General features: G+C 58.3%; 1 protein-coding gene across 1 annotated transcript; it reads right to left on the bottom strand.

Annotated features, from left to right (window-relative positions):
• Positions 1–5273: 5273 nt before the first annotated feature.
• Positions 5274–12023, bottom strand: CATSPERQ (catsper channel auxiliary subunit theta). The gene is made up of 6 exons (XM_088148797.1): positions 11457–12023; positions 10164–10261; positions 9130–9138; positions 7831–8017; positions 7298–7383; positions 5274–5423 (listed from the first exon to the last, which is right to left on the bottom strand). The coding sequence occupies exons 1-6, from the start codon at positions 11584–11586 to the stop codon at positions 5277–5279; spliced, it is 657 nt and encodes a 218-aa protein (XP_088004923.1). The 5' UTR covers positions 11587–12023; the 3' UTR covers positions 5274–5276.
• Positions 12024–12070: the final 47 nt, after the last annotated feature.

Genomic DNA, 12070 nt, shown 5'->3' with positions numbered 1-12070 from the left:
ACAAAATGCCCTAAGTTTACTTTTTTTTTCTGCTTCCACCAGTTAATGCTTAATGTCTCTGGCAATAATTGTCCCCCTACAAATTCTTCCTTTGTGTGTTTTATATAAATTGACACATCTTTACATCAGAGTTAAATTGGTCTGTTCTAAAGTAGGAGCAAACCAGCATTACCCACTTGTCCGTCAGAATTTTATCTTTTTCTATTAGAGTTTCTATTAACCTGTTGTGTTTGGTTTCAGTGGTGGTTTTTAGTCTGTCTTGTTTCATTTTGTCTATGTTTTTAATTGTTTTAATTATTAATTATGTTTTGTAAGCTGCCCAGAGTCCACTGGAGTGGGCAGCTATATTAAGTCTAAATAATAGTAATAGTAACAATAACAATAACAATAACATATAGCAGGTCTTGATCTCCTCCCCCATTGAAAATCTTGCATGTGACTACACAAAATGAAATGGAATGTTTACCTTGTCTTTTTTTTTCCAGGTAATGTTTTATTCTGTTTCTACCTTGTGAGATTAATTTACAGTATTTCCCAGAGGAGGTGGGGCAGGGACCTGACATCTGTGGTTGTGCGCCTCAAAGCTATGTGGGAGAGGAGGTGGCGGTAATAAAATTTGTTTCAGTTTTATAGTATTTTTCCCTTTTACTGGTCAGTAAGATCCCTAGGCTGCAGGTGTCCCATCTTCCTCCCATGCCTGGGCTAGACAGGAGGATGCCAGGTCAGGGCACACCCTAAAAGACAGCAGAAACAGGGTTTGCAGTCCCAGAGAGGAAATCTGAGACCTTCCGACTCAGACTACGGCTTAGCCCTGCTGCAGAGAGGGTGAAACTGAAGTCTGGGAATACCTAGGCGAAGTGGGGTTTTTTCAGACAAGCAAAAAAAGGCGCCTTAGTTATATGGCAAGGCGTGGGGTCCAAAAGACAGGCCTTCTTGGGAATAGCCCCCACACTATGAGCACACTGCTCCCCCAAGATCCGCCTGGTTCCAACCTTCTTGAGTTCCAGACAGGCCTGAAAACCGCTTTGGTTTATCTGATCTGGGCTCACGGAACGGCTGCGCGCAACCGTCTCAGTGCAGTATTGCTGATTGTACTATGATATGAAGCTTTAACCCAGTTGGCTGGTGTGAGTCTTCCGGGCTGTGTGGCCGTGGTCTTGAAGTTTTGTTTCCTAACATTTCGCCAGCACCTGTGACCGGCATCTTCAGAGTGCAGGAGCACAGACAGGAGCAGTTCTCTCTGTGCCCAGGATGAGGTGACCCTTTGTGGGTATTTATAGAGATCTGGGGGGGGGGGAAGGGGGGATTGGGTGTGTGTGGGGGGGGTTGAGTTACTGAGTGGCTGCTTGTTCAAGACTTCAAGACCACGGCCACACAGCCCGGAAGACCCACACCAGCCATCGTATGCCGGCCGGCCGTGAAAGCCTTCGACAATACATTTAACCCAGTTGCTTAATTATGCTTTTCTCCCTGTTGTGCAGGGCCCCACATCTTTTGGATTGGGAGGGTCTGCAAATATGACAGCAGATAAATATCAATATTATGAATAAATAAATATAAGCAGGCACGAGAGGAAACTGCAGAGGAAAGGAAGAGTGGACAGAAATGCTGCAGCACTTTCCTCGTGCATATGATGAAGTCAGCAGTGTGCCACAATTAAGAAGTGGACCACTAAGGCGCATTGGTGCACTTCAGCTCTTCCGTGCTACAGATTCATCCTGGGCTGGAAAGACTGCGCAGCCCCACAGTCTTTGGACGCGAGAGTGGCTGAGCGGGGTCCCTTGCTCCTGGCCAGGCGCCCACTCTCCCCTGCAGTAGGAGCCCCCCAGCCCGACTCCCAGTCCCCAAGGCCAGGCGCCATGCTCGCCGCACCCCGAGGGCGAGCTACGACTGGGCGCCCCTTGCAGGATCGCCCAAAGAGCTCCCGGCTGCCAGCCGCTTCTCCCGGGGCTCCCACTAGGCCAGCGCCTCCCCCCGCCCCAAGAGAGGGAGGGAGGGGGCAAGTGGCCAGGCGGCGGCGGCGGCGGCGGCCCTGCCCAGGTTCTCCTGGCAAGGTGGGGAAGGAGAAGGAGGGGTGAGCGCGTAAGGGGCCCTCCGATGCCCTTGAACTGGCAGCAACGCGCCCCCGCCTGAAGTCCCTGAGTACCAGCCGCAGCCGCCGACAGCCTGCATTAAGCGGGGCGTCTGGGTTGGGATGTGAAATGCTGCTTGTGAGCCAGACTACCGGGACGCCCCCCCCCCCGCTTCCCTGCCGCTCCTGGCACGGGCCACCCCGGGGTTCAGCCGCTTTCCGGAGGGCCACCCTGGCCGGCTGGGCATCCCCAGAGGACCCCCGAGCCTCGCTGCAGCTCATCGTCGCCTTGAGTCGAAACGGGGCCCGGAGAAAAGCTCCGGGCCAAGCCGGCCTCTCCCTGCCCCTTCTCGTGAGCCGGCGCCTCTCTAGACGCGCTGGACGACAACGGCGGCGCTGCGCAGGAGACGCGGTCAAGGACGCGCTGCTGGGAATTGCGGGAGGTGCCGCCCGGCGCCTCGGGAGCGCGGCGCTAGGACCCGGAGCAGCTGCCCCCGCCTCGCGCCCCTCCCCGGCCGGGCACGAATGAAAGAGATCAGCGCCCCCCAGGGACGCCCCGGGCAGTCGCCCGCCCGCCTGCCCACCCCCAGCCCGCGGCCCGGCCGGGAAGCAGCGCTCGGGCGCGGGGGACGCGATGCGTCCATTGTTCACCAGCCGGGGGGTCGCTCACAGCCCCGAAGAAGCTCCTGCAGTTGGCTGGGAGCTGGCCCGGCAGAGGGGCCGGGGGGTCTCGGCGTCTGAAGGGGGAGGGAGGCATCCCGAAGTGCTAGTCCGTACGCAGCCCCGAAGACACTCAAATTCGAGAGAGGTGCAATTAACCTGGCAGCCGCATTCGCACGTGCCAACCTGAGTTAGGGTTAATCTTGGCGTGTGGCAGTTTTGCTGGTTTGTCCTTGCGTTTTCCGCGAACGCGGCCGCTTTGGTTCGTGCGCAGCATGGCTGCCGGGCAGGAGGGCAGCGCAGCCGCCAGTCTCAGCCTCAGCCTGTCGTGAGGACGCAACAGGCCACAGCAGTGGTTTAGTCCTCCCCGGAAGCGGGGAGGGGGCTGGGGGGGGCGGCTCAGGAAACCGCCGATCAGCCGCGGCCGGGCCAGCCCAGCATCCTAGCCGCGCTGGGGCGGCTTCGCAGCCCGGTCGTGACCGAGCGGCCTGCTGGATCCGAGGAAAGTTTTGCCGGGCGGCGTCAGCAGCGCTCTTCGGATCCTTCGAGGACCTTCGTCCCTGCTCCTCGCTGGGCGGCCGGCTGGCCACCCGCCTGGGCCGGGCCGGCCGGGCAGCCGCTTGGGGACAGCAGGCTGAGAAGCCGCGAACTCCCTCCGCCGATCCTTCCCGGGACGGGACGGCCCCCCCGCAAGACCCGCCAGAGGGTTGGCGCAGCGGCTCCCCGGGGGGCTCGGGACGGGAGCCCCAGCGCTCCGGGACCTGGGAGGAGGGCGTCACGCAGGGCCGGGGCCGGCCCCTGCCGCTGGGCCGGTCCAGCAGCCCCCGCCCCGGCGATCGCGCCGCGCCGCGAGCGGAGGCTCGGCTGGAGCCTCCCGGGCTCGGGCGCAGCGCCGTCTTGGCCGCCCGGCTGCAGGGTCCGGAGTGGAGGCAGCGGGGCAGGAGCCGGGGCGGCCTCGGGCTCACCCCTTCCCTGGGAGCTGCAGCCAGCCCCTGGGAGGCTCCCGGCGCTGGAGCGCCAGCCACGCAGCGCAACGGGGAGACTGGCGTGGGGGAGGGGCTGCCCAGGCCCCCCAACTCCTGGAAGCAGCCCGACGGCCAAGCGGCAGTGCTTAGAAGAGGAGGGGGCGGTGCGGTGCCCGGCCTCTGGGGCTGCGTGCCGCTGGGGGGGTCCCGGCTTGCTCCTCCCGGGCTCCGGCGCAGAGGGGGACGGATTCCGTTGCGTGCCCATTGCTTGCACTTCTCTCCCGTCATTCCTCCGGGAGCTCCTTCAACGGGGAAAAATGGCCTTTCTCCACAACAACAGCCCTGTGAGGTAGGTTGGGGGAAAGACAGTGGCGGTGAGCTCCCCTCGTCCCACGCATAGCAGCCGCGCAGATGCTTACGGGGGGGAGAGCCGCGCGCCCACGGGTCCCGGCCTTCTCGTAACGCTCGTCCGTCCGGACTCCAGAAAAAGGAGGCTGGCTCTTCCCGGCACCCCCCCCCCACACGTTTGGACCTGCCTTCCCTTGAGCCGGGAAAGGGGGCCCGCCCTCCCCGCCGCCCCCCTCGGACGGCACTGCACCCATCTTTCGCCTCCAAGAGCCGCGAAGCGGAGAGGCGGGAAGCCAGGGTGGGGGGCGCTGAGGGCGTCGAGGGACGGGGGCGCCGCGGGCACCCTTCGGCCTCCCCCCGCTGGGCCACAGTCCAGCCCCCTTTTGGGGAATGGCCTCCTCCAGCCCCGCCGAGCCAGCGCTGCGGCGGGACCCGGGCGACGGCGGGCGCGCTTCGGTTGCGCCGCGTTCCGCTTTCTGCGACGAGAAAGTCCAGGCGCTGCGTGGAAACGGGGGACGCGCCCGCGCCCCGCGGCTCAACCCTGCATCTCCGCTCCAAGAGCTGAACCGGGCGGGCCGAGGTGCCCCGCGCAGCGGCCTGTGGCGAAGGGGGAAGGCGAGCGAGCGGCCCCACCTAGTGGCCGCGCGCAGAACCGGCTGCCGCCTCGCGGGCGCTCGGCGCTGGCCGGTGGGAGGCTTCCCGGGGTCTCCTGGCCAACCCTGCAGGCTGTGGCCGGTGGTGGGACCAACAGGAGAGAAGAAAAATAGCGTTGCGTGAAGCTGGATGCGTCCGGTGCCCGATCCTGAGCTGGTTCTGCCACCTTCTGAGGACAGCTCCGTTGGCAGACCTGGCACAGCTTTTCCTGGCACTTCCCGCCCTTGGCCTTTCTGGGCCCTGTCAGCCTGTCTGGATGGAACCCGAGATGGAATCGGGCGGAGCATCGGTCGCACCGTCCTACCGTTCTGACCATGCCGCCGCCGCCGCCTGGGAGCAGCAGAGAGCACCCAGGCCCTTCCTGCTCCTGGGGCTCCTTCCAGCAGAGACCTTCATCTGCACGGACTGCCTTGAAGTCAAGAGAGGCAGTGGGTGCTGGTGGGGCCCCAGAGCCAGTCTGGAGATGGAGGCCGGAAGCTGGGCCCTTCGTGATGCTGGTAGCGAGAGGGGACGCATCTCAACAAGAAGGCCAGGACACGTATTCTCGCCCATTTTTAATCACCCAGCATCCTTAAATGTTACACACTCATGGTGTCCTCATCTTCATCATCATACTCCTCCTCAGGGGGAAGGTGGCGGATGACATGGCGGACAGAGATGTCCTCATAGTCAAAGTAGTTGAGATTCAGGTGGCGTGCGATGCGGCGCCCGAGGGTATCGATCAGCTGTTTGGGGGGAGAGAAAGAAGTGGGGACAGAGTAGAAGCCAGGCCAAAAACGGAGGGTCTTGCTCCGGCCCTTTTCTCTCTGGATCCCCTCCCTCCTTTATTCCTCACTCAGTGGGGCTGGTCTGGCCTGGTTTTCTTGGCTGGCTGGGGGGAGGCGCACCGATCCCAGGAGGCAGGCAGACAGGCGGGCCATTTGGGTTGGTCTGGCCCTTTCCCAGCCCAGTGCTGCCTGGGATGCTTGGACTACAGCTTCAATGATCCCCAGCCAGCATAACTCCACCGTTCCTTTAGAGCTGCGCCTGGCCCCCCTCTGTGCCTTCAGCGAGCGTGGCAAGATGCATCTTTTTCCTTTTAAAATGGTGTCTCTTCCTTGTCGCTGTTCTTGGAAAGGCAGAATCCAAAACGAGATGAAACAGGTCTTCTGCCCGTTTCCACGAAGAGGACGAAGAGCACCGGCTCAGGAAGAGTATTTCAGCACAAGCCTTGTTACCGCAAGCCACGCGCATAGGACAGCGGTTTGCGAAGAGCACCAGAACAGCTGTGGCCAGCAGGACTTCTGGAAACCTCAGAAACCCCTCCTCCGGCCCCCCTGCTGGCGACTGGGAACTCCCTCCACCTGGGAAGCTTCTGGCCTGTCTCACTAACAGCCGAGCGCGTGCGTCGGTTCGGAGGGAGCAGCGAGAAACAGAGGCCCAGAAACCAAGTCCCACCCAGAAAGACGAAAGAGCCGGACACCTTTAGCCTCTCCACCAGCCCCCCCGCCCCCCCAGTTTGGAGCTTATTATGTCAGCTGCCTTCAAATACTGACTGCAAGGGTGTTCCTTGGTTAACTTGATGTATGTTATTTCAAGCTCCAAGCAGCCGCAGAAATCACAGGAAACGTGTGCCTGAGCAGCAGGGCCATCTCCCAGAAGGGGGGGTACTGAGATTTTGGGTGCGGGGGGGGGGTCGCAGCTCCCGAGGCCAGCAAGGATGGTCAGTGCTGGTCCCTCTAGTGCGTCCCACCGCAGCCTGCTTGGGCCGTCCTGGACTACCGTCTCTTGGGAAAGGTGGGGCCAGATGCAATGCAGCCGAGACCCGATGGGGATTGGGGAGGCAGGGCGCCAAGGAACGCCACGGGCAAGCGCAACCGTGGGGGGAACGGGCTGTCCTCCTCCAGTAGCCCTTCTGGGCCCCACCAAAGGGGGAGCACTTCCTCAGCTGGGCCAGAAAGGGCTCCGCAGGAAAGGGTGGTATCTTTGTATCTGGGCTGAGGCACAGAACCACCGTGGAGAGCTGGCGGTTAAATTAGCGTCCCTGCCTCTGCGCTTGGAATTGTCTTGGCCAAGGTGGTCCAGGGATGATAAGCCACGTTCTCCCAGGGGGCTGCAGGGAAGGTCCTTTTGCATCTGGAGCAAAGAACCGGCAGACGGGGGGGGGGGAATCTCAGGATGGAGGGGCCAGCAAAATGTTGCAAGGGGAGGGGGGAACAGGCTTGGCAGTCTGCTTTCCCCAGCTTGACCCCCTCCTGAGTATAATCCCTGTCACTCACATCCAACAAGGAACCTGCCCAAGCCCTGCTGACTGTGGAACATGGGAATTGAGGTCCAATATGTTAGGAAAGAGGCAGGTGGAGGAAGGCTGGCTTAGCGCATTATCACAGCCCAGAATAGGGCCAAGCTTCCTACAACCTTCAGGGAAGGGACCCGGTCAGTTTGCCAAATGCCCCAGACTTGAGGAGAAGCTGGACTCCCAGCCATCTGGGGGCCAGGGGAAGTGAGACTCCAAGTGAAACCTGCCTTGGTCCTCTTGCCTGCCCTACGGCTCTTTTGCTTTGAGGTGCAAGGGGGCAGGCACAGCCTCTGGGCCTACTTCTTTGTTCCCAGCTCTCACCTCATAGTTGCTGGTCAAATGGACCAGGGTGAGGACCTCCAGGCGATACCCATTAATAATGAGGCTGTAGAAAAGTTTTCCATAAGCTAGAAAAGGAAGAGGACAACTCCAGATGGTGCTCTAGGAATTTCAACAGATTAATTCATCCCCTTCCAGGCAAATGTTTTGTCATCCTGCCTTTGACTGAAGTCCATCTTCCCTGAGTTATGCCTTCAGATGTGTTGAACTTCCTTCCGTCATCTCCTACACTGACTGGGGACGTGGCAGCTACATGATTGCGGGAGTAACTTTCAACCATGGTTGAAACCATGAGGGGGAGAGGGACCACAAGTAAGCTTCCCCCAATGATGGTGGCCATTCCCTTGTTCAGGGCTCATCCATTGATTGTTAGGATCAGGGTGGGACTCAGGTGGAGCCTGGCTTGGTGGCCAGCAAGTGAGGTACTTGGAATAGGAAGGGGGGAGGGGCAGATGGCTTTGGGGAGGGGAAAGGAGGAGCTGAGCCCTGGATCCCTCCCAGTCCCACTGTGGTACCATCTCGCTGGCCTACGAGTCGGACGTAGATCTGATGCAAAGGCCCCTCCTGCCAGAGAATGCCTTTAATGTAGAACTGGTAGAACTGCCTGACGTGGTTGATGATCAGTCGCCGTTTGCTCATGTTGCTGATGACAAACCAAAGGCTGGTCAACATGCTTAAGATGAAGAAAAGAAATATATCCTGCTGGATCTGCAAGGGAAGGGCTGGGGTCAAGAAGAGAGGAGGTGTCCTGGCCGATCCCCTGTCCTCTGGCCCTCTGGTAGCCCCTTTAGAGGAGGAGGGCGAGTTCCGTTGGCCAGCCTTCCCCCAGTGGTGCCACACATTCCCAGGCACTTTCCCTGGGCAGAAGCCGTGCTGATTCTTCTTCATAAATATGTAATGTGATTTTTACAATGTTTTCTATCAACTCACCTGCAACAGACATGAAATCACAAGCCTACAATTTCCTGGATTCTTTCAGGATTTTCTGAAAGATCACTAGGAAAGAGGGCAGGCAGGTTTGGGATTAGAAAATGGATCATTCCACCTCAGAGAGATACTCTCTAGCTGAGATGAGGTTGACTAAAATGGGGTTGGACTATTGCTAGGTCAACATGTTGGGGAATACAGTCATTCCTTAAGCCACAACATGGTTTACTTGGGAACAGGATAGTAAGCAACAGTATTTGGTTAATCTGGGTTAATAAGGTTTATAGGATCGAAAGTTGTGTGGAGCCACCCCCAAAGTTCACCTCCCCATCCCATCTATTTATGTCTTTTTATAATTTATGCCACACCTGTTTGTCCATCCATACAGTTAATCTCAGCCTGTGTATGTAAGTTCCTCCATCCCTCCCAAAATAGGGCTCAGGAATGAAATGAAGGCAATCCCTTTGGGTCCTGGGTCAGCTAAAGAAAAAAAAAGCAGAACTGGAAGCCAACATTGCACCAAAGAAGCTTCAGAGCCCCCCCCCCCCCAAATGCTTTAGTCCCACTGATCTCTACACATCAAAAGCAATGAGGAGAGGAGTGGAAAAACCTTCTCTAAGGTCTGGCGCCCAACTGCAAATTCTATTATCCACAACCAGCACACCTAATGATCTTGAGGCTGGAGTGATGGGAGGCAACAGCCCAATAGCTTTGGAAAGTCCTAGGGGTAAAAACCAGCGCAGGCGCTGACAAGCCCAAAGCCTCGATCAGTTGGTTTTCATTGTCTAGGGAGGAGGGGCCCCTGAAGAGGCTGCCTCTGAAGCCCCCCCCCCAAACACTCCAGCAAGCAGGAGGAGGATTTCAAGGGGGCCTGGGAGCAGCAGCACAGCTCCTTTCTAAGGGGAAGTTCTAGGTGCAAATGTCCCACTGCTCTGGCCAACGTGGTTTCCGATCTGGGCTGCATCCTGACTGCTGCTTAATAAGGGCCCAGATGAGTGGTTTACTCGGGAGAAGCCCGAAGCAGATCCACTGCAGCTCCCGTGCCTCGCCATGAGGACAGACAAGGGGAAGGTCAAGTCATGAAATCCAGGGTGTCTTTCAGAATTCTCCAGCTGGTGGTGTGCTCAGGGTCACTTAGAAGAGATGCCATGGTTCCCCAGCTGAGTCTGGCCAGGCAGGAGGGGCGCTCTGGAACAAACAAGGAGCAAACTGTGGATCTCCTGGTGTTTTGTCTAGGTCCCCACCAGGGGGGCTGGGAAAGCCAGGAAGCGGTGTCTGCAGAGACCCCCTTACAGTGGTGCTCAGGTCAGTTAGATTCTGCTGACCTCTTTAGCCTCCTCCTGTCCTGCATTTCTGAAGTGAAGAAGTCAAGAATAATCAAGCAGCCCTCACTTAGGTTAAAGCAGGGACGTTCACTGGGAGCCAGTTTTAAAATGACACCCCCCAGAAGAAGCCCACCTGAGAGACTATGAATCAGGGTGAAGCTCCAAACGAGCCCCTTGGAAACCCTGGATAAATAAATCTTTCTGCCTTATTTTTCAGTTCCTTAGCTGGAAAATGGGATAATAACAGCGATCTGCCTCGGTTATTACCCTGTGACATGAGCATGACTCACAAGCAGAGCATCGAAAGTTAGGTTTTAAGGGAGGGGACTGAGGAAAAATAAAGATTGCCATAGAATTACAGTCCAAGGCAGATGGCTGCCTGCCCCAACAGCTGGGTCTCTTCAGATGTTTGGGCCAACAATTCCATTGTTTCTAACCACTGGCAATCTTGGCTGGGGCTGTCAGGAGCTGCGGTCCAAAATGGTCTGAAGACTTGGAGGGCCTGGGAGGCAAGGCAGCCCCCAAAGTTTGCAGACCAGAGGTGAGCAGTTGGGAGCCCAGGGGACCCAGAAGCAGAAGAATGGCAAAGGGCTCACCCCAATAATTTTGAAGTAGAAGACGCTGGCGACCAGGGAAATGATAAAGCACAGCACCCCTTTCCAGATCATGTCCTTATAATATTCGATCACAAACACTGCAGGAAGGACGCACATTCAGTGCCAGCGCTCAGTTCGTGCCAGGGCAGGCCCGTGAGAGGCCTTGAGCGTCTTCTCCCCAGGGGCACCTCCCTTCCACCACCAGGCCAGCACCTCCAAACTCACTCTCTCACATGCAATTTAAATTCTCTTTCCTATCTGAACACAAAGGAAAAGAAAAATGCCTCAACATCTCTTCTGTGCAACCGGTCGACTTCCTGATTTTGGATTCCTTCGAGAGTGTCAGAAGAGCCCTGGAGATGACTTGCTCCAGAAGCCTGGGCTTTTGTTCCTACCATGGCCAACTGCTATGGAGAGGCCAGAGTCCCACACCTGCTGTGAGCAGATCAGGGATCCCGTGGGACCCCCCAGCAGATGCCTGCCCAGCCTCTGTGGGCCTTGTGAGAAGCCCATCTGTGGCTCTTGCACATGGTCCTCCGCAGCGGGACCGGAGCACTACAGCCAGCATCGCCATACCAGCCGCTAGCTCAGCCTTCTTTCCTACAGCTCCCCTTGGATGGGTGCCACCCAATTCTGAGGAATCAGATATTGTGGTTTCCAGCTCTCCCCTTGGAGGGGCTTGCCTGTGCCAGCCTGAGATGGCAGGGGTCCCCTTGCTACTCTGTTTCTCCATATCACAACCACCTGCAGAAGCAACTGCATTTGGTTCCTAAATGAACCCACTTTCTGGGTTCACCCAAGACATTAAACTATAAACCTACCCAGTGGGCTGGAAGCCATTTTGCAACACAGCCAGGGCCCCAGTTTGTATCTTTCTGTCAGGTTCCTCCTCCCATACCGTTTTTTACATTAAACCTCACCCCAGTGGATTTACTCTAGTTTTGGATTACTCATCTTGCCCTGTTCTGCACTGAAGGCTAACGACCAGAACTGTCCCTAGTATTCCAGGTGTGACTGCACCACGTGTAGTACGACATTCAAAGGTTTATTTCCTTGCATTTTTCCGTGTATAAACTGAAAGGGAAAGCAGTCGCCCACGGCTCACCAAACTCCTCCTTCGGGGCCCGCTCCGACACCGCCTTGGGTCCCGTCTAGATGTACCAATCAGCACCGGGCCCCAAAATCTGTGCTCAGCCAAGTCCCGATTCCCTCGGGTGCCGCCTACTGCATGCTGGGCCTGGAGAGGCCCAGGGTTCTTCCCCACGCCCCCTCTCCGCCGTGGGGGCCCCTTACCTTTCGGTTGCTGCAGCTGGAATGGGAAGTATTTGTTCTCCTGGAGTTGCTGGTCCAGGTATTGCTCCGAATTCATGAAGCTGCAACACCAGAGGGCCAGGGGGCCCCTCAAGATAGACTTGACGATCATTCTCCCCGGCCTTGGGGAGAGGCTTCAGGGCTCTGCAGGCAGGCAGACCAGGGCAGAGCCGCTGCTGAGGAGGAGGTGCCGGGGAAGGCCGCAGCGCTGCCGGGGGAAGGAGGGACCCCCGCCCCTCCCTCAGGTCAGCAGAATAGGGGTGGCTGCCGGGGAGGCGGCCGTGCTGAGCCAGCCTCGCCTGGGGAAGAGCAGAGCCCCTTGGCGCGCACACGCAGGGGCCGCCCAGCAGGTCTACGCACCCTACGGAAACGGCCCGCAGGGAACCCTTCCGGCCCCCTCCCCCCCGCAAGAGCAGGACAAGATAGTCGGCAGCCTTTTTCCCCGACCGGAGGACCCACGCGAAGCGCAGCAGCACGGCGGCGGGCAAGGCCTCTGGATCCCGGGAGGCTGCCCCCTACCTGGCGGCTGCCCCCCGCGAACGGACCCCAGGGCCTCTGCAGAAGGAGCGCGAGTGCAGCCTTTAGGCCACCAGGGA

This window comes from Python bivittatus, unplaced genomic scaffold, assembly GCF_059951505.1.
Source record: "Python bivittatus isolate LINGU-HERP-01145 unplaced genomic scaffold, Pbiv_v1 ctg000590_np1212, whole genome shotgun sequence".
NCBI classification, from domain to species: Eukaryota; Metazoa; Chordata; class Lepidosauria; order Squamata; family Pythonidae; genus Python; species Python bivittatus.
This window is presented reverse-complemented; position numbering and strand designations above follow the sequence as displayed.